General features: G+C 42.6%; 1 protein-coding gene across 1 annotated transcript in view; it reads left to right on the top strand.

Moving 5' to 3' along the window:
* The window catches only part of Znf704 (zinc finger protein 704), a 225,821-nt gene extending 210,294 nt beyond the window's left edge, over window positions 1–15,527 (top strand). The window contains exons 8-10 of the mRNA XM_008826084.2: window positions 2,508–2,605; window positions 3,609–3,732; window positions 4,530–15,527. Coding sequence (XP_008824306.2) covers window positions 2,508–2,605; window positions 3,609–3,720 — 210 coding nt within the window. The 3' untranslated portion in view covers window positions 3,721–3,732; window positions 4,530–15,527. The remainder of the gene's footprint in view (window positions 1–2,507; window positions 2,606–3,608; window positions 3,733–4,529) is intronic.
* The last annotated feature ends 6,876 nt before the right edge of the window (window positions 15,528–22,403 follow it).

Genomic DNA, 22,403 nt, shown 5'->3' with positions numbered 1-22,403 from the left:
CGGCGGGCGGGGAGGCAGGGGGTTGGGGGGTGGGGTGGAAGGGGGAATGAGGCTTAGGGAGTCCCGGCGCGGAGCGCTGCGCTATAGACTTACCCCAAGAGGCCTGAGGATAGTAGTCTGTTTCTTTATTTTTATTTTATGTGTATGTATGAGTGTTTTGCCTGCATGAATGTAAGTGTACCATGTGCACACAATGCCTGCAGAGGGCAGAAGAGACCATCAGATTTCCCTGGAACTGAAGTTATGAATGGTTGTTAGCCTCTATGTGGGTGCTGGGATCAAACATGGGACGGGAGCGCTGCGCTATAGACTTACCCCAAGAGGCCTGAGGATAGTAGTCTGTTTCTTTATTTTTATTTTATGTGTATGTATGAGTGTTTTGCCTGCATGAATGTAAGTGTACCATGTGCACACAATGCCTGCAGAGGGCAGAAGAGACCATCAGATTTCCCTGGAACTGAAGTTATGAATGGTTGTTAGCCTCTATGTGGGTGCTGGGATCAAACCTGGGTCCTCTGCAAGAACAGCCAGTGATCTTAACCACTGAACCATCTTTCCAGTCCCAAAATAAATCTTTCCTCAAGATGGTATTTTGTAAGAGATTATTCCATCCCAAAGTCTTCTATTTCCATTTGAGAAAGAGAAAAATCACAAATTTCTCTAATAAATTTACCAAAGGGCATCATATCTGTGTTGTTGCTTTCAAGTGAGGCTCAGTCAGATCCCTGGCTTTGGCATCCATGAACTTCTAGCCAGTCACATGTCCTTTCTAAAGCAATCACCTTCGTTCTGAAACTACCTTGAAGTGCTGTGTCATTCAGCACAGTACCTGACATGCAGCTATCATTATGGGATACTTACAATTACTGCTGTCATTACTGTGAAATAACAAAGTAGAACCTTGCTGTTTAGGATTGCTTCATACGGCATAAGGATGCTCAGTACCTGGTTGAGATTAGCCATGATTTCTGAAACCATACTATAGAGTTCTTTTTGTTTTTGCTTTGTTTTTTGGAGGCAGGGTCTCATTATGTAGGCCTGACTGGCCTGGAGCTCTCTACATCGACCACGCTGGCCTTGAATTCACAGAGCTCTGCCTGCCTCTACCTTTCAGGTGCTGGGAATAAAGGTATATACCATCATGTCCAGCCCTAATTTAGAGCACTTTTATTTTTACTAGTTTTGGTTTATGTGTATGAGTGTATTATCTGCATGTGTTTAAGTGCACTGGTATCATACAATGCCTGCAGAGTCAGAAGAGGGTGTTGGATTCCCTTCTGGAGTTACAGACGGTTGTAACCACCATGTGGGTGCTCTGTAAGAGCGGCCAGTGCTCTTCACCACCTCTCCACCCTCCTAGTTTAGAGTACTTTTAAACTCCTCAGACGTTATACCTAATTAGTAGACATGATCACATAATAAAAAAATTTATTTTTTACAAATAAAATATAAAAGTATAATACTGTCCAAGTATATTATAGACTTCGTAAAATATGCCTCAACGTAGAATTTAGAAGAACTTGAGAAACAAAACAGAGATTAACATATGGAGTCCAAGGCTGGCAAGATGGCTCCATTGGTGAAGAAGTGTTTGCTGCACAAGCTTCATGACCTGACTTTGAGTCCCAGGACTCAAATGCATGTGGAAGGGGAGAACCAACCCCACAGTTTTCTTCTGACCTTCACATACATAGCATGACACACACTCACGCATACACACACACACACACCCCATAATATATGCATCATACACACAATAATAATAATTATTTAATGTGGAGATCACTGGGAAAGAGCCAAAATAATGTTTCATAGGGCTTTAAGGACCCACATTATGGGTCTTACTTTTATTTTCAGAAATTAGAAGTATTTATTGAGGCATATTATTTGTACAGCTTTATAGAATTTGTTGTGGTAATTCAGTACATGTATATGATATGTCATACTTTTCTATATTTTGATATATGAAGGATGAATTCAGTCAAGAGACAGTTTAAGCAAAAGATTATTTAGCAAAGAAACAATTTAGTTATAAAGGTAAGCAAAGCACTTCAAAAAAACATTGAAGTAAGCTGTCCCAAGGGAGGGAGCAGCCTAATGAGCTCTGTAGGGTGGTTTTAAAGGAATGTAATAGATATTTATAAGGCTCTATAGGACCTAAGCAGGGAAAGTCTGCTGCCCCACCCCCCATCAGCAGGAGCAATCCCAGCCCCCTGCTATTCAGTATTGAGGCAGATTCAATGGTAGTGACACATTGATCAACCCTGGCCTTCCTCTTAGCTGGTCAGGTGGGTATCTCATAGCCAGCTTCAGTCCTTTTATTTCTCAGTCCTAGTGTTCCTGGCCTTTAACCCTAACATTCATTTTAACTCACACATTTGAGAGCAAAGCATTTCTTCTCCATGTCTAATGGTCAAGGACCACTGCCTTTGTGGCAAAGGCCAAAAAAAAAATTGCATGGGGTGGAGAATGTGCTCTCTCAACCTGATTTTCCTTGTGGTTACCAGGTATCTCCAACACATCATCATCCAGTGGGCCCAGGAGAACAGAGACAGCACGCCCACACGGTCCTGTCCTCACCACCCAGAGGCACAGTCAGCCTAAGGTATGACTGCTCAAAGCTTCACACTTCACCTCAAGGGAATTTCTTGGAAAATAGAAAAATAGCAAAGAGGAACCAAAGATGGGATCTTCTACAAAACTTCTCCCCAGCCCATGAAACATGGTTTCTGTTGATCCCGTGGCTTTTCCTAGTAAAGGGCATTTGTTAGTGGGGAAAGGTAATAGTTTACAGGCCAGGTAACAATGGTCATTGGAAATGTTGAGAGCTATTTGCATTAACCTCTCTGCATGATGTGAGCAACAAGAGAAGGTTTTAATCTGGATCTAAGAGGATCTCCCAGGAAGCTCCCAACCAGAATTCTAAATACTGAAGAAGCAAGGAACACTGAAAATTTTCAAGAGCAGTGTTGTTCTCCATGGCTCACTCTTGCTGGTTTTGTTCTCTTTTTAATGGGGGGGGTATCCTTATATGATGTATGTGTACTTTTGTGCATATGTGGGTGCAATGTGGGCGCATGCAGTCATGCACACATGGAAGTCAGAGGACAACTCAGGTATTGGTCCTCACCTTCCACCTGGTTTGAGATGATCTCTTGTTTCCCACTGTGTACAGCAGGTTAGCTGGCCACGAGCTTCCAGGACTTCTGTCTGCACCTCCCATCTCGATGCAAAAATGCTGGAGTCACAGATGCAATCTACCATGTCCAGCTTACATAGGCTCTGGGGATCCAAACTTGGGTCCTGATGCTTGAGCAGCAAATGTTTTAGCCACAGAGCCATCTTCTCAGCCCTTTTCTCTTATGCTTACTTCTTTAGTCTTATAAAAATGGCCAAATGAACTTTTCCGTGAGTGGAAAATTAGAAACACAAGAGTTTTTACCAGCAAACAGTAACTAAATGCAGTGGCCAGGTAAACAGGCAGCGCCTAAGGAAGTCTGGCCCCACAAAGGGCCCCATCCCCTGTTTCTCCTTGCTCTTCTTGACTCTTAGCCAGAAGGACCACTCAGTTCCTGCCTCTGAACACATCTGCTCTGTCTGTCTTACAGGAAGCCCAGGGGAGAAGGCAAGAAGTGCCGGAAGGTATATGGGATGGAGAACCGGGACATGTGGTGCACAGCCTGCCGCTGGAAGAAGGCCTGCCAGAGATTCATCGACTGAGCCAGGCAGCAGGTACACACCAGCCACTCCGGCCTCACCTTCTACCACAGGTGATGGAAAGAGCTTCTCCTTCCAAAGGAATGCCACCCAAGGCCCAGGGAAAGCCCTTCCAGGAACCTTGGTGGAATTATAGCAAAAAATTCACCACCTGTACTGCTCTGAGACCCTGGCCAAGAGCAGCGCGAATGACTTTTTCCTTCAAAAGAAAAGTCACATTTGTTCTGTGTCTGGGTCTTAAAACTGTGGACTTCTATAGCAACTGAACCAACCAAGCCTGTTTTACCAAGAAAGAAGGCACATTTTGATAAGCTTTCTGAATTGTGGCATTTTAGAGGGCTTTTTGACACACACCCATAAGCTACGCTATATTTGGTAGCATTTGTACAGAGGACAGTACCTACCTTGTGAATAGTCCGTTTCCCCGTTTTTCCATTCGACTCCTTGGAGCAGTTTGCATCATGATGTGTTGTGAGATAGAGCAGCACTATGGGTATCTTTTCTATCTTTTGTTTTGTTTTGTTTTTTCAAACAAGAACACCAGGTGGAACTGTGGTAGAGCTGCTAGCTTGGAGGGCCAGGGTAGCATAAGGCCAAAAGTGATTCACTGGCTGTGGGAATCTCCCCCAGCCCCCAGCCCCCAGCCCCCAGCTGAGGTTAGGACACCTCCATCACTGCTGGAAGCATCTAGGCTCGACCTCGGAACTGTCAGAGCACCATCCCAGGCAGTGAAATAGCCACTTCTTTACCTGTCACAACTCAGATGAGAGTGGGCTCCCGCAGCCATCAGTGAGCCTCGATGTTTCTTTCAGGGATGTCACATGAATTGAAGTCGGACTGTGTGTCCAGCTCTGTCTTGTCAAGATTGTAGCCGAGTTCTTGGGTCATCGTCCTGCTCTCCGCCCTCTACCCAGGTAGAGAACACCAGACTGCCCAGCAGGTTTGCTTCAAACGGAGCACAGCTGACATGAAGTCCCAAACCAACTTCCATTCTGAGTGCACTTTTACAGATTTTGTGCTTTAGCATGTCTGGGGATGAGTTAGTGAACAGTAGCAGCATTATATGGATAAATGGAAGATCTAAACCTTTATTTTTTTCTTATAAAAATATTGGAGCTATTAAGAATTTGCTCAGAAAGAAACATAACAGGACACCCAAAGGAAAGCGCATCTTGGTATAGGACTCTCTTGTACTGGGCTCTAGCCACTGGGATTTCTAACCTGATATACTTGTATATTTGCTGTTTCAGGGGTGGGAAGTGAGGAACAGCCACCAAACCCTGTCAGTAAGCTCATTTTCTATCTGCCCTGCTAGAGAGCTGTTTCTCCTGTACCTATGCAAAGTAAGAGCACCTTATAGGAGGCGCTGGGTAGGGATGGAGGATGTGGTATCAGCCATACGAATGTTAAATGAAATTGCACAGAGGAAAACTTAATGTATGTTTAGAGATTGTACATATTGCCTTTTTACAGAGTAGAAAGAAGACATCTAATAATCAGAGATATCCTTTTTTAATATAAGGGGTATGTAAGGGGTTCTGCAGTGCAACATCCTTAATTTGTACATTCATATATTTTGGCAATTTTATTTTTTAAATTCTCATGTGACTTTTTAAAAACTTATTCCTTAGAAGAGATCCTGGTCTTTCCGTCAGATATTTAAAAGAAAAATGCTTATTTCAAAAAAAAAGAGAGCTTCATCTAATTTCATATGAAGATTGATAATCAACATTGACCACACCAGCTATACTAGTTTGACCCTCAGCCAGGAAATGGTGATTTCAATGCAGAAATGTGCTAGGTTCCTTTTCCCTGGGCATCTCCTTCTTTGTCCTCCTGTCCCTGCACTGCTGTGAAATGATGCTCTAGCTGGTCCAGGAGGCACTAAGCAACAAGGGAATGGCCATGGCATTGGTTAGCTGTTTGATCAAGTTCACCATATGCTTAAACACTACGATGAGTCCTAGGCCAGAAGCATTTTTTTTTTCCTCAGCAGAGCTTCTAGGATTTTGATCCTCGGGTAAAGTCTTTAATCAGAAGATTAAAGTAATGTTGAGTTGAGTCCATCTTCTGTTGAAGAACTTTGGAATAAGGGAGTGATCTTTGCAGGGGAGCACTCCTTAAGCAAGGCCCTGTGACTGTCATCTCCAAAGATACAGCTGAAGAGTAATTCGGAGCCCAGGCTAATTATCTGCTTTTCAGGCAAGATGCATTGTCAGCAAAACCGTGACACCAAATGTGCTTTCCTGTGTCCCTCCTTCTCCCTAAAGCCTCTTCATATCAATTCTTCTGCCCTTCCTGTGCTGCTGGGAGTTCCATCCTGCCCACCAGCCCTAGGCCGTGTGTCCTTTCTCTTCTGACTTCCAGGTACAGACAGACCCTGAGCACAGTCCTGGCCACGCACATGCCCATTTCATGTTCAGAGGGGTATAATCACGGGAGACCAGCAAGCTCTGAATTGCAACATACAGCTGCTGATTGTATGAATTACATTTTTTAAGTAGTTATTTTGTTATTTGGGGAACTAAATGAAGTGCCAAATGAAGCCAGACTTTTGTTTGATGCCATCTCTGTGGAACCAAGTTCTTTTTGTGTCTATATGTGGTGGAGAAACAGGGGAAAGGTGAGAATAATAGTCCTGGGCAAGCTGGCGTACATCGAGGATGCTGATATAGACCTGTCTGCAAATGGAGTGATAATGCAATGAATTCTCATCCAGTAGAAATGTCACGTTCCTTTTCTTCCTTGATGCCCCTTCCTCCAACAAAGCCTTTTCATTTCTCCCAGAGAAGGTGTCTCACGGTGACTGCCAGGACACTTTCCCGCTGACTGCAAAGCAACATGTGCGTCACGCAATAGTTTCCAGCCTTGGCCTCCTTCCCAGAGTACAGACACTCAGTTCATGGAAGGCAGTGAGAGGACTTGGAGAAAACACCCAGGTGGCAAGTGGATGAGAGAGACAATACAGCAGGACTGGGGACACCTGGTTCTTGCTCATCTTCTTGGGGCCAGCAGTGACTGTCTCTGAGCACATCCCAGGGAGCCTCATGCTAGCTACAGCTGCCACAAACAAGATGAGAGCTGCTCTAGCCAGGGGCTGCCCAACAGTTTCATGCTTTGTAACACCTCCTTACTGGGAAGTTTCTCCCTGGGTTGGCAAAAGCCAAATCAGGAAAAGAGCCAGGGGTTTCCAAACAGGAGTGGGCTTGCTCATCTGAAAACTACATGTTGGTAGCACTGTGTTCAAGAGTTTCCTTATAAGATGATCCCTTACCTTTCGTGACCATGCTATAAGTGAACTTTTTCAGTAGAGAAACTTTTAAGTGTATGTTACAAAAACAAAAAAAATCTGAAACTGAAATCTTCCCCATTGCACTTGAAGATCACTTGAGTTGAAGTCCACCATCTCTGGTGTCACAGCGCGCCACACTTTGATCAGAAGCCCTGGGTTCTGAGTGAGCTGGCCCTGCAAGCTCCCTTTCCACTGGCTGCACTGCAGAGGAAGTGTGGTGTTCACTTGAGAAGGTTCTGAGCAAAGTGGCTAGAACTGTACATGCAAGAGAGAGTACCTTGAGCATAGTAGCAAAATACTGTAAATCACACTCATCTCCTCAGGGAAACATTAAGGGTGAACGTAGGTCTGCAGAACCCTAAGACTAGCAAGAATTTTATTGTCTCAAGTCTTGTCTTGTTAGAACAGGTTTTTTCACGTAAACTTGGTATCATTTTGAGACAAATTTATGTCAACTGGACAGTCTCAACTTCCATGAGGTAGGAGGAATATGCCCCATGGAAAACTGTGTCTTTGTAGCTAGCCTGAAGTCTAAGGCTGACTAGTGTTTGAACCACAGGCACAGAGCCTGCTGAGTAGTCATAGACTTGGTGAGGCTTTTCTGAATGTAGTTGTGAATATGAAGCCTTGCTATTCTTTTTTATAATCTCCCAATTTGGGTGACTGTTTATTAGCTATACGCAGCATTCTCTAGGTGAAAGAAAGCTGCAAAGATGTGCATTTTGCTTTAGTAGCATGTTAAGGAGCAAACTGCCATGGACTCTTATGGACAAGGTGCTGCTTTTTCTCACATCCTATAGGATTTCCACCAACCACATCAACTGTAGCATTGACCTGTGTGAACACAGGGAGGGATGTGTGCATACAGATAAGTGGAACCAGCAGGATCCATCGATATGAATGGGGGTGTGGATCTTTTTGGAGGTTGTGCTGAGCACACAAGTCAACTGGAAATTTCATTTCTTTGAGAAAGGAACCTACCAGCAGCACACAGGCTCATCCTGGTCTACCTGCCTGGGTTGCAACCATTTCATCCTGTCTTTTCTGCATTATAACTAGCCAAATGGGAAGTTAGTGAATAAAAGGAGGTTAGCAATTTTAGTTGTGAATTGTGTCACTAAGTAATACACACCACCAGGGCAAGAAAGTATAAAATGTACTTAAGATCGACTTGTTTCCTATGATTGACTTTGAAAAAGCCCATTTCCAATGATATACATGCTTTAAAAAGTGTATCTATCACAGGACCAGGAATCAAGATGGGAATTTTATCCTCCTGTCCTGTTTTGTAAATAGTTCCTTTTTTCTGAAGACAATCTCATGTTTTATAATTTTTGTTGTGTGGGTCTGAGAATCACAATGGTAATGTGTTGTAGTAAAATATAATCTTGAATACAATAATTACAACTTAAATTTCCAAATGAAAGGAGAAATATCCTTCTTACACTTCTATAATTCTAAGAGACATGACATTTTTATAATAAGCATTACTACTCAACTTCTCAAGTTAACAGAACTGGAAATATTTTACAAGATGCAGTGTTTTGTAATCACAAAGAACATGAACACTTTGTGGGAAATGACCTTGTTTTATACATTGTAGCTTATTTTTTAAAATACAGTATTTTAAAAGACAGGAAGTGTTAATATTGTACACAATTCCTGCTCACCAATCCAAGGGCTATGCCTCTTTTAAGCAAGTTTTGTGATGTGTAGCTTTTCAATTAACCCTCTGAGCAAAGATGGAAATGCAGAACAGATAGAAAAGTTATTTGTAAGAGAATCAGTGTAGCAGCCACTACTTTACCATAACAAGTGTGTTTTCAAAGCATCATGGGAAAGTCACTTGAAGATTCAACTTCTGTGTTTTAAACCTAAAAAAGATGCTAGCAGATATGCTTCTATACTAGGCCATGGGAGAAACATTCATTAGTGTAGAATGAATTCTGTGTTACAAGTTTTCTTCTCTATCTATCAGAACCACATACCTGCATTTAACTAGCAAACATCTAGTGGAAATGTCTAAGATCCTAGTATATACATCTAAAGAGAATTCTTAAGAAGTCAGTGGTGTTTAAAATTATTTTGTTCTCACCCCCAACTAAATAACTTTAATTTCATCAGAACAATTCCTTATTTTGGTTTTTGTTTTTCACTGTGAAAAACTCACAGAAAGTGAGCAGAAAGTGACCGTATTCCTATGGGATATAGGAAACGAGATGAAGCCACAGAGACTATTAACTGCACAGATAGTTGTAAGCTTTGCCAAGACTGTTTTAGAATGCTGTGCAATGCTCTTAAGACCATTCATATTGCAAGAAAGCATCATTTTTCATGAGACTTTAGGGAGTCAAACAGCTGGCCTAATTAGCCAAGTGCACAGGCAATATCAAAAGAGAAACTGAGAGAGTAGCCATACGCCCATTGGGCAACTCCTAACAAATGGTCAGAAGGCCATTCGAGATGTTGGTTCCACGTAAGCTTTAAAATCTGTTTACGTGAGGACTGTTTACAAGGCACGAGGGAACCCATGTGCAGCTGTGGCACCCAGTCTCTGAGACGAGGTTGCATACAACTACATGGTCATGCCTTCAACAGCACCACTGTCTGCATTCCCAGGAAGTGTTCACTGCTGTGTGGGTTTGAACCACACAGGTGCATCTTATTTCACCTTTAAATAGAAGAGTCCTTCTGGTGTGTAGCAGAAGCTGCAGATTTAGATGCCTTAGACAGTCCAGGCAAGTACTGTTAATGATAGCATAGATCAGGACAAAGAGAGACTAGAGAACAGTGGAAACGATGTTGAAGTGGGCAGCTGACATTCACTGACACAGAAGACCCACACTCAGCTCTAGACAATCAGACCCCACAGAAATCAGGCTAGGCTGCTAGATCTAACTTAGAAATGTGGTATCACCTGACAGTTAAGTGTTAACAACCAATGCAGATACTTGGCCAACACTGCAGACCAAAGAGAAACCATGTGGGGGCAGAGGCATCCTGTGGCCACTAGTTCAGCTGTGGAAGTCAGTTTCACACTCCTTGGCTGTCAGGCCTAGTTCCCCCATGAGCCCCGCAGACACACACGTTGGCACAGTCTGAGCAGTAGACATTTAAAAAGGAAAGAAGTTATTTCTCCCCTAGAGGTTATTCTCATGGAAGACTTAAAATAGATATGTCATATCTTTAGATTAGCCTTGCCCCTGATTAGAGCACACTGAGTCATTCCCCAGCTCTGGCAAGAGCTGCCTCCTGGCATACCCAGACTGTGCCCCAAAGCACTGAGTAGCTGTAACCCTGACTCTTATTGTTTCCACTGCCGTGACCACTGTGAAAAGAGGCTAGCAAAAAGCAATCTCGTGCCTTTGTAGAAGGCAGCCAGGTGCCCCTGAGGTTTTAAGGTGACACATGTCGCCTCCTGTGCCAAAGCCCTCTGCCCTCCCTCTATGCTCTGGGAGCCATGTACCCCTTTCTTGTACCAGTACAAAGTTGCCATTATTTCACCTCTGATCTGGCAAGGTCCTTGCTTCAGAATTGATAGGCACTTAGGTGTTTTGGGGTGTCCATTTGGCTCAAAGGAAGTTTTTTCACATAGAAAACCATAGCATCTTTTGAGGGCAAAATCAAAATGAAAGTAAGCATATCATGGGGAAAAAAAGCATAAGTAGGTTGCAGATAGTTCCTATTGTCCTGAGGGACTACAGTGTTTTAAACTGCATTGTATACTGAAGTCCTGGTGTTATTGGGATAATTCTATATGATAAAGTATGTCTCTTTAAGACATTATTTCATTTGATTGCTGTAAGAACCTTGTGTAACATTTCTGCAAGGACCACCACCACCCACTTCCAGGGCTAACCCAGAGAAGTATTAAACCTCAGAGTCAGCATCATTTTAGTAAACAGCTCAGCCATCTTCCACAGTGACTCAAGACCTGTGAAGGGAGACCCAAGGCCCTGCCTGTTTTCAGTTCATTCTTTGAATCTGCAAGGAAAGAGCACACTCCTTCATGTTGCCAAGTGCAAACCTCATCATCCCAATATGTGTCCCCTACTATAACTTCCATGCTTGGTTCCCAAGTTCCAGCCAGTTCAGTAGTAGGTATAGGAATTTGTTCACTGGATCAGCGTTCTTGTCAAAGTTTTGACTCCTTCTGGAATCCAACATTTTCTAGTTACATAAACTTAAATGGATGCCAGAAAATATAAAAACCAGCTAAGTTACAGTTTGTAGTATCAAATCAGAAAGGACAGTAAACACGAAGTTATAGGTACAGAAAGTATTGTTAAGTCACGTTTAAATTTAATGCAGTTTAAACAACATTGGCAAAGCCTGAGATTTCCTTCCTTATAAATGATTAAGAGGCTGTCCAGTGTATGAATGAACGTCATCTGAGCTGTCTCCCAGTCTCTTGGAGCAGCAAGCTAACATCCTGAGTTTAAAACACTCACTGGGAACCTTGTCAGAGGATTAGAAGGAACTTCAGAAAAACTATACAGGCCTGTTGCCTAGTTAACTAGCAATTTTCTAAGTGAACAATATTTTTATCCTGTTTCTGGGGTAATTCAGTACTGAGGCAGAAATTGGTTTAGCCCTCTTCTACTCTATGAAAGGAACCATTTATATAGTGGTTTGCACCAGTGTCCGACCATCAAGTGTTAGGGAACAAGAAAGTTCTGTTTCCAAAACCAAATAGCTATAGATTTTAAAGAAATGTTCAGATTATGATTAAATTGTAATTGTTTTTGAAAGAAAAAAAAAAAAGTTCTTTCCTGATGGGCATTGTCCATAGAAGTTTGAAATTTCAGAGAACATCCCCTTATTTATAATTACAAAAATGGTAAAAATTAATCCTTAAGGCCAGTTAACTATTATACTTTCTTACTAGGACCAGTTCCCAAAATTTTAATTCAGGAAATTAACTCAAAGTAAAAATGGCAAGGCCTGAAAAAGGCAGAGCTATCATTAAAGAAGTTTTAGAAAAAACAAACATGGCTCCTTGTTTACTTCTGCATTCTCTATATCCCTGACTTTTGGAGAGGAAAGGACTTTAAAGGAGAGCCTGAGAGAGCAGGCCCCGCTGTTTTCTGCCATCTTGACAATGGCCTTCAGATTTACTGGTGGCCATTCGTTCTTGGCCCTCACCTCCCGAAGCCAGAGGCCAGACAGTTTGTACTGGTTCATTTCCAAAGCTGGGGATGATCCATTCTTGTTCCTGGGCCACTGGCTGAATGCTGTCTCCTAAATCACTGTGCCAGGGTCTGGATGCTTATCCTTGCAGTGAGTATGGTTGCCTGCTTCTTGAAGGGAAGCATTCCCTCCATTTGCACAGGTATAGTCTCCAGCAGCAGCCTGCCACACTCAGTCCAAAGGATCAGTCCAGTCACCTCTGCTAGCCCTCAGAGCAAGCAGGACAGCATGTGCCTGGATCTGTGTTGCGATGGGGCACTGAGAGCAGCACAAGAGGACTTCATACTAAATCTCTCCATGCTCTGGCTTCTGCCTGAGGATTATAGAGTGTGAGAATGAGATTGGCCTCCACTGCATAAAAGGAAGTAGCTCCTACAGAGTATAATTGTTTCCATTTTGAATTTCTGGAGAAAGGAGAGGAAATTACTTCAACCTGCTCGCCTTGTTCCTCACTCCAGGATAGCCCCTTTCCATATTTTGAGCACAGGTAACAAGACAGAGTATGGAAGCAAAGCACTGAGGGCTTGTGGTTGCTAGTTGGGTTTGAATCACCCCTCAGGGGTCTAACCCCCTTAAGGGAAGGATGCAGAACTTTCAGATTACAAATAATCCCTAAGAATATTTTTTAGCCCCTTTCCCAGTATTCCGCTTACTGGACGTGACATGACCAACCTCAGTGGTGGCAGCACAGCCTCTCCTTCACAGAGTCCCAACTGTGAGGAAACTGGTAGAAAGCTTTAGAGTAAACCTAGATGTTTAAGAAAGCACTCAGTACCCCTAAAGTATACTAGTTCCCTGACTTCAACAACTCAAAATACCCTGGGTGTCAAGTAACTCAGGAATGTGGGTCATATTTATATATGTACCATTATTCCATATTTTCCTACAGTGCACCCTAAAATTCCTATTTTTGTAATAGATGGTGGTCAACCACTTAAACAAATACTCTCTGAACTAACTAGTAACCTTGTATCCCCTAGTGTAGTTTCCAAAGTATTTCATATATCAAAATATATACTTAGAAGAACTCAGGATAAAAAAATATCGCTAGGTCCCAAAGGGTTCAAGACTATCATCAAAAGCAGCTGCCAGTGGCCTAATGGGCATTGCTTACAAATGAGGGAACTGGGGCAAGAGGATGGTAATTGGCAAACCTCTGCTGCCCCTAGTCAGTGGTAAGGGTTAAGCATACTCTGCTTTGAAAATTTAAGCCATCTTTTGAATTGTTTTCTGCACCAAATCTAAAATATTAAAATGAAGGTACTGAGTATTTAAAGTGGGACAGTTAGTGGAAATGCTGTCCATAAAAAGCATTGCTCATAGTGTCTCCTAACAACAATAAAAAAGGCAGACTGGGGCCCAGGAATCAGTCCTCCTTGGGGCACTGGCATTAGAGTGGCAGGCGGGCCAGTGCAGGCACTAATTCAAAAGTCTAGTTAGCAACGCTGTCCAGTGTGTAGAGATCTTTTAAGGTACAATCTTGCCATCATTTCAGGGGTAAGCACTTCCTTACAAAGTCTTTAATAATAGTGAATGAATGTATAAAATTATAAACTATGCATTTTCAAAGAGAAACATGTATTTTGTATCAAATCCAAGTACTTTTTTTTTCATAGAGATGATCAACTATAGATTATTCAAAGTAAAGAAGAATGCAGGATGCTTCCTGTTCTTCCATCTGATGTTTTAAAGACAGTACATTAGACTTTCCTCTGAAACTCCAGACTCAAAAGAATAAAAAATAGCCAGTACAATGAAGGAGGACAAAGCAGTTTGGATTTACTACTTAAGCAGGGCTCTCAAAAAGTGCCCAGTTCCTTAGAGGGGGATGTTGTAGTAACACTGAATAAAAGCAAGCAAGGGCTGGGATGTGGCTCAGTTGTAGAGAGCTTACCTAGTGTATATGAGGGCCTAAGTTCAAACCTTAGCATTGCAAAATAATAAAACAATGGCAAACAAAACTTTAGAAAGTTATGAGTTGCATGGCTAAAAATGACCCAGATTTATCTTTTATGCTTAATTCTAAATGGGCTGGGAGTTTCTTTAACGAGTTTAGGTTATTTAGTTTCAAAGAACAAAATATAAAAATATTGTCCAACAAGGCAAATGATTTTTTTTTTTGCAAAATTACATGGAGGTGGTTATTTAAAATTTTCAAAATCTCTATACAATATACACAAATTTCTTCAGCCTTCTTGCTGATCTGTATTATCATGAAACCTTTTCCTTTAATAATTGCTCCTTGGTCAGTGCTTAATTACATTGTTCAGCATTAACATCCTCCCCTTCATCCAACAAAGTGGGCATGAAGAACTTCATTTCTCTGCTCTTCCGGTTCTCTTCTGTCTGTTGAGAAAGTTTCTAGAAAGTTTTGTAAAATACGGGAAAACCCACTTCTAAACCTGGTACTTGAGGTCATACTGGATGTGTTTGCTACCTAATTAGAAGTTAGTGGGGGAGGGGCAATGTGTCTTTTTATATGATTTTTAGCCAAATCCAGATGTTCTGATACTACGTTTCTGAATACTTTTCTGACTGTAAATACTGCCTGCAGGGGTTCAGGTTGACTAACCTTTTCTGCGACTGTTCCTCAGCCATGCTCCTTGCCAGCTTTTGGCACACTGTACATAGATTCATCGAATGTTTCAATGATGTTGTTTTTCTAAATGCTGTTCTCTAACACATTTTTTGAATTTTTTTTTCTTTTCATTGTTTTGGACTTTGTGTGTTAGTTTTACAAGATATTTCCTAAAGATTTAACACCAGGAAAAAATATTTTAAAATAAACTGGTGCTAATTGGAACAGAAGAAAATTTTCGGTTTGAAGATTTACAAGAGAAAATGTTCACACCAGTTAAACTGCACTTCCCCAAAGGGGCAGCTGCCGTCCACTTACAATGGACATCAAGAGGACCAGCAATTGTTGATGGCCCATTTGAGTGTGAAGCAGCAAGGAGATCTGTTCCTGCAGACGGGAGTTGCTCTGCGGTCCTCTAAGCATGCAGTAGAAGGGAAGGCGTAGAGGAAGAATCCTTTAGTAATAGTGTTCTGGTCTTTGGACTTTCATGTTCTGTAATGCTTAGCTGTAACAATGAATATGATGTTGCCAATCTAGTCTGACGTCATCGTCAACCTGTACTGACTCTGTGTATGGTTCTACCCTTGGCTTGCACTGGCACAAACTGAGCCAGAACATGGGACTTTCAGTAAGACCATTCTGACTTCTATGGTGTCCACATACATGAATTTAAATGCACTTGTAACTGGTTAATTACCATGAAATAAGTCTAACTTCCTCTTAATAAAGGTTTTTGTGTATCTGCTTCTATTTGGGGACTGTTTATCTACATAAAGTATAATTTATTTATATCAAGGGTTATAGAGTGTATTACTTTTTCTAAACTGTGGCAGAATACTTCAAAGAAACAATTTGAAGGAAAAAGGATTTCTTTTGGCTCATGGTTAATGGGATTATAATACATCGTTGTGGGGAAGGCATGGAGGCTGGGCTTCCATGTCTATGACAGTGAGAGTTTGCAGTACAGCTAATCACATCTTGGTGGACCAGAAGTCACAGTCTTCATCTGCAAATAGGGCTGGTCTCTTAAGGTCTGCCTCTCAGGGTCACTTCCTTGGGCTAGACGCAATTTCCTAAAGATTCCATAGCTTCCCAAAACAGCACCACCAGCTGAGTACCGAGTGTTTAAACACAGGAGCCATTGAGGGACAGTTCACATCCAAACTCAATAGAAAGTTTGGATTCAACTATTTAAAAGTAAAGGCATGTCTTCCCATATCTTCTGTTCATCACCAAGGCTATTCCCAGACACATGTAGAAGCCTCTCCTAGTACTCAGCCCTGTTAACTACAACTTGAAATACTGCTCAGACTGGTAGCTGCTCACCTGTGTTTCTGATCTTGTGCCAAGCAAACCACGTCCAGGATCCAGACTTAGGCTAAGCCAGCCAGCCTTCCTCTAGACAGGTCTCTAGCCCTTTTTATGTTCATCAGCAAAAGCCATGTGTACAAAAGAGCAGTAGCCTTTGAGGCTGTTTGAGCACAGATCTGAGTTTTGCCTGTTGCTAGGTGAACTTAGATAATTTAATACTTAAAATTTCCAAATATTCTAATTAGAACACTCATAGAGAAGTTGATGAGCCAAGCTTAGGCAATATCTTCATCTATTTCTAGTCCATTCAGCCTTAGCGAGTGAAGGATGTGACTACTAATCTACTCTGGAGTTCAGAACCATTCCTGTCCTTGGAGTGATCGTGAGATTTCCTGAAATAACACATGTCCAGTTTTGCATCCATAGATGGAAACTAAAATGCTTAAGCATCCGGAACCCTCGGGTATCCAGGATGACTGCCTTTATGTATCAGAATCTCCTCATTTTAATTTGAGTCCTTCTAAAGCAATAATACCTTCCTTATTAAATGTCACCCACAATAAAGGATGTGGTCTCTATTTGTGTCAGTTAATAGAATAAGCCTTGTGGCCAGGTTTCATAGCTAACCTATTGGATGGAGGACTAGAAGGTCCAGCAGTTAAACACACACATACACACTTCGCACCCATGCTGCCCCAGCCCAGACAGCTCTGAGTCATAGAATCTCTATGATTGTCTAGTCTTCAGCACAGGGGACCTAAGATCTCTGCTGTTTCCTGAGATGCCACGGGACAGGTGATGGGACTGGGCTTGCTGCCCTCTTTTCATGTGCCAGGCAACAGGCCATGTGCTTTCTCACCACAGCTCTGTTTATGGTGGGACCCTCATCTGCACTTTTGCCACTGTGATTTCAGTTAGTGCAAGTCAATTGGCATTGCCATGACTTTGTGATGGTCTTTGGAATAATTATCACGAGGTCAATAGTAGCCTAATACTATATCACAATGCCTATGCCATTCCCGTCCGTCTTATGTAAGCAATTTCTAATCTCATATATCATGAAAGAAGACAGTACCAGAAGATTATTTTGAGAGACCACATTCACAAAGTATCATAGTATATTGTGATTGTTCTATTATTACTGTTAATCTCTTACAGTGCCTAGTTTGTAGCATAGACTTTACCATATATGTGACTGCATAGGAGGCAGTCCAGTACACATTGGATAGGGTTTGGTCCAATCAGGGCAACTGTGTCATCCTCAGTTTATCTGAGTCATGTTCATAAAGGTAAAGAAAATGGTCCAAGTCCACATGGCCCCAGGAGATTGTGGTCCCCCTACCCTTGAGCCCACCAAATGGTCATTATTTTTAGGGCTTATTACTATAGGCTCCATTGTGAGTAGTCTGTAGATCTACTTATTGACTTCTTGCTATTTTTGAGGCTCTTCCGGGCTGCTTTCAACCCCATTCTTGCCTCAGATCTTCACTGTGTCATTCCATCTCTTTTTTAGTTATTGTTTCTTGCTGCTTCTGTCTCCTATTACCCATATACACCCACTCAAATCCATTGCAAGGAAATCTTGGTGCCATATTAACAGCCAGCAACTTGAGACTTCCTTGTTCTAACACATAGCACATCTCCCCAGGCCATAACCACATTGATATCAGCTCTCCTCTAACACAGTGGTCATCCTTGGGCCTCGGTGCTCCTGGAGATTGCTTTCTGTACAGTTGACTTAGTGGCCATGTTTTTGCCATAGAGGATGGGCAAGCAGAACAGCGTCCATGAAGGGTGCTCAGAACCCATGTGCATCCTCTGGGTCCTTCCTAGGGTTCCAGGTTTCTTCCCTGGCCAAACAGCTGCAGGAGGCTGGGAAGGCTTAAGGTATAGGTTACCAGAAAAGCAAAGGAGACTCTAGGCTACAAGTATTAGCTGACAAAGCAGTGTGGAAATCATACACTTCCACCCCTTCCTATCTGTGGGTTCTGTATCAAAGACTTCAGCCAACCACACGTTGGAAATATCTGGAGGAGTGTTGTACTGGCACTGAGCATGTGCAGACTTTTTCTTGTCATTACTCTGTAAACAATATAGCATCTACATTAGATATCATAAGTAATCTAGAGATGATTTGAAATGTTCCAGAGGATGTAAATAGGTCATATGCAAACACTACACAGTTTTATAGACGGGACATAGGCATGAGGATTTGAGCACCTAAGCGGGTCCTGGAACCAGCTCCCCACAGATTCAGAGGAACAGTGGTACTTGCTGAGCAAATCTGTGTCTCATGTTTGACATCTCAGAGCATACTGTCATGAACATCTGGGGACATAACAAACCCTTTTAATAAAAAAATTAAGGCTACTAAGACTCAAAATCCCATCTAAGAACTTTTGGGGGGTACACAGTATATCCTGCTCACTGTAGTTACCTTGTGTGATATGTTACCAGGTGATCAATACATTTTTAAATGAATGAACAAAATGTTCAAACAGATATGCTGTCTGCTTTCAACCTACCATTGCCTGAACAAAGCCGAGCACAGAGAAGCAGGCATTTAGAAGACTGACATAGACATCTATTTGGCCTTAGCACACTTTAAATGTTTCCTTAGAATATGTACATTCTCAAAATTGCCAGCTCCAAATGACTGTATCAATTACATAATAATTATCCAACACGGGACAAAGTATAGCGCTACACAAACCATTTTTATGTAGAAATGCCTTACACATAGAATTCAATAAACAAGTAAAAAAATGAATGCTTCTGATTAAATAAATTGAAGCATAGGTCAATGCTATTAAAAGCATGCAGAGCAAATGGAATGAGATCACGAGAAAATTTGTGTCATTAACACAGGAGAGAGATGCTACGCTGACATGGGGCTACATATAACACACTTTCAGAAGAGGAGCCTAGATGTTACAATGAATGGTTGTTTGATTATATCTAAGTTTTATATATATGTATATATATATATATATATAACATATATATTAAAGGGCCAGGAGTTGATAAGTTTATGGTAAAAGCAGATCCCTGCTGCCCTACCCCCATTGACCCCTCCATCCTACTCCTAGAAGCAGCCACTTTCAACTCATGTAACTCTTTTTTTCTAGTGTTTAACATCACTTTTCATTTAATTCTAGGCAACTATTGCATAGCCAACAGAAAAATCAGCAGCAGCCCAGGCATCAACAATACCCAGAGCAGAAAGGACAGGGCACAAAATGATGTTGAAGAGGGACCAAGGGATAGACAGTGTTAGACACAGTGAGTACCCTCCATGACAGGGGTGTCATCTACTATTCTGAGCAGCACAGACATCTTTCCAGGCATCAAGACGCTGGCCTACTGGCTGACCATGAGTCTCTCCTGAATCAGTTCCACAAAGAGTGCATCCTGAGTAACTCACAAGCAGCTAAGTGTTCTCACCACCATGTAAACCTGAACGCTAGCCTCAGACCCCAAATCAAAGTCTTCATCTCTTTTAATGCCATCACCACAGGGCCTCCTTGTTTGCAGTCCATTCCTTTATTTAGATCACTGAACTGCCTGAATCATCACAGAAAAACATCCCAAGTCAGATGTTGCAAGATGCTCATTACTGTGGGGACAGCCAGAGATGTAGGGAACCATCTGCACACATGTGGTTGGTAGTAAGGAAAAATCCCACTCAAATGAGATTTATCACACACAAATGGTGAGTTGACTGAAAGGGTGCTGAGTATCTTTGTGGGACCCAAAGTCAGACAGCATCACCAGGCCACATGAGGCCTGGAACTCGTGAGAAAGCCTCTGGGAAACAAACACACAGGCTTCCAGTGCTGCCTTCCATCAGCCTCATGGGGATGCAAGTCAGCACACGGCAACACCAAGAGACAGCCTAAGGATGTCCTGCACTCCTGACATACTCTGCTACCTCCACTGTGGAAAAGCAGTCTAATTTCCCCACAATCGCCCCTGCTAGCATTCTAACCCCTTTCTTAGCCTCTTGGCTCTGGCATCAGGAGCCCAGAGTAGCCAGAGGGAAGTCTTAGCTTCCAGTTGAATGGAATGTTTGTTGTGTCTCCTGGCAGAAACACTCCCTGCTCTGGAACCAAGACTTCTAGGCCAGCAGAGCATAAAAGATCATGGGAACAGGGAGCAAAACTTTTGCTACTTGGTCTCAAGAGGTAATGGTGAGTGGTACCATTCTCATTTCCACCTCTTGATTCCTGAACCCATGAATTCTGGTGTATTACTTAAAACACCACAACCAAGGCAATTTATTTTACAAAGAAGAATTTTTGGGGTTACAGATCAGAGAGAGGAGTCCATCATGGCAGGGAGGCATGGTGGTAACAGAAAGCCCAAAGTTCACATCTTTGAGCACCCGCAAGAAACAGAGAGCACAAAGCTGGAAATGGGCTTAAACGCATACTGTTAACAACCCCTCCCCCCACAATGAGGCACTTCCTCTAGAAGTTAACCTCTGCAACAGTGCCAGGAACTGGGGGCCAAGTGTACCAAACACTTGGAGCCTATGGGGGACACTTCCCTTGAAACCACCATACCTGGCCATGGGAGAACCCATACTACATGTTGGACACCAATTCAGAGCATTGACAGCCTTTTGCAGAGCCCTGCTCTAGCCTTCCAGGTTGCTGCCACCTGATTAGCTCTGTAACTGCATTTTCCAACTATCCTGTCAAACCAGATGCTTCAGGATGATGGGAAACATGGTTAGAGCAGGAAGCATGAGCCCACTGCTGTACTTCTTCAGCTATGAACTGAGTGAATTTCCTGCCTAGAAGTGATGCTGTGTGGAATACCATGACAATGGACAAGGCATTCTTTGAGTCCATAGGTGGTAGCTAAGGTAGAATCAATATGTATTAAAAAAATCCATAACCAGAATAAGTATGTATTCCAATAAAAACAAAGCATTGTAGTTTCTATGATGGAAGTGATCCCATACAGTCAGCTTACCACCAGGTCACTGGCTGGTCACCCCATGGAATGTCTCCATATTAGGTTCTCTATGTTGGTGTCTGCTGCTGGAAGATTTGGCACTCAGCAGCAGCTATAGCCAGATCAATCTTGGTAAGTGGGAGTCCATGTTATTGAGCCCATGCATAACCTCTATCTCTGCCACCATAGCCACTTTGTCCATAGGTCCATTAGGCAGTGACAGGGATGACCAGGGGGAAAAGTTTACAACTATCCATAGAATAAGTCATTCTATCTACTTTATTATACTCCTATGCTAGACATTTACACAGATCACAGCAGTCTTCACATCCTTTGCCCATATGGAGACATCTATCCACGTATCCCTTCCTAAACAATTTACCAATCATGCCTTTTCCAAGGCCCCAGCCATTCAGCCAAGCCATTGGTTACATGAATCAGTATATAGTAGTACATGCAGACATGTCCAAGCAAAGTGAGCTCCCAGGTACACATTCCCAAAGTTATGTCCTTTGGGAAGATTTCCCTTCAGTGCTGTCCTTCAGGGTATTGCCACAGCTATCTACTTCCGAGTGACACCCACTTAGCATGCAGAACCTTCTGTAAGCCAGGCCCTAGACGTCTCTTCTTCAGCTAATGAATCATTGGATGTAACGTATAATGCCACAGATGCATGCTTGAGGACAGAAGGCTTTGTCGCAGGAGTTAGAGCCATAAGCATTTGGGAAACTTCCTCATATAACTCACTTGTGCCCTCAGAATCTGCTTGGGTCTGATCACATATATTCCGCTTCCATTTGATGATGGATTGCTGCTGTGCATTGCAATTTCATGGCTTTGTGGGTCAGATAACACCCAGATGATGATGACGATGGGCAGGGCAGGTCCCATGGAAACTTGGTGGTCCATTGTCAAATGCTCAGTTTTTATAAGGCCCAATAGTTGGCCAAGATCTGTCTCTCAAAGGGAGGATAGTCCTCTTCAGGTAACAGTACAGGGCCTTCTAAATTCCCAGGGGCCTCTGCTGTGATTTATCTATGGGGGCCAGACAGAGGCTTTAAACAGTATCCTTATCTGCCACTGCCACTTCAAGAACCATCAGGTTTGCTGGATCATATGATCCAAGTAGCAAAACAATCTGCACAGCAGTCTGGACCTGTTGAAGAACCTTCTCCTGCCCTGGGAACCACTCAAAACTAGCAGCTTTAGCCAAAGGGGAGGCAGGAGGATAAGGAGTTCAAGGTCATCCTTAGCTACATAGTAAATTTGAGATCAGCTGAGCTACATGAGATCATGTCTCCTACTAACCCAGAGAGAGAGAGAGAGAGAGAGAGAGAGAGAGAGAGAGAGAGA

Source organism: Nannospalax galili, unplaced genomic scaffold (assembly GCF_000622305.1).
Source record: "Nannospalax galili isolate Female #2095 unplaced genomic scaffold, S.galili_v1.0 scaffold829, whole genome shotgun sequence".
Lineage (NCBI taxonomy): Eukaryota > Metazoa > Chordata > Mammalia > Rodentia > Spalacidae > Nannospalax > Nannospalax galili.
Note: the sequence above shows the minus strand (reverse complement) of the source record. Positions and strands in the feature narration are given on the sequence as shown.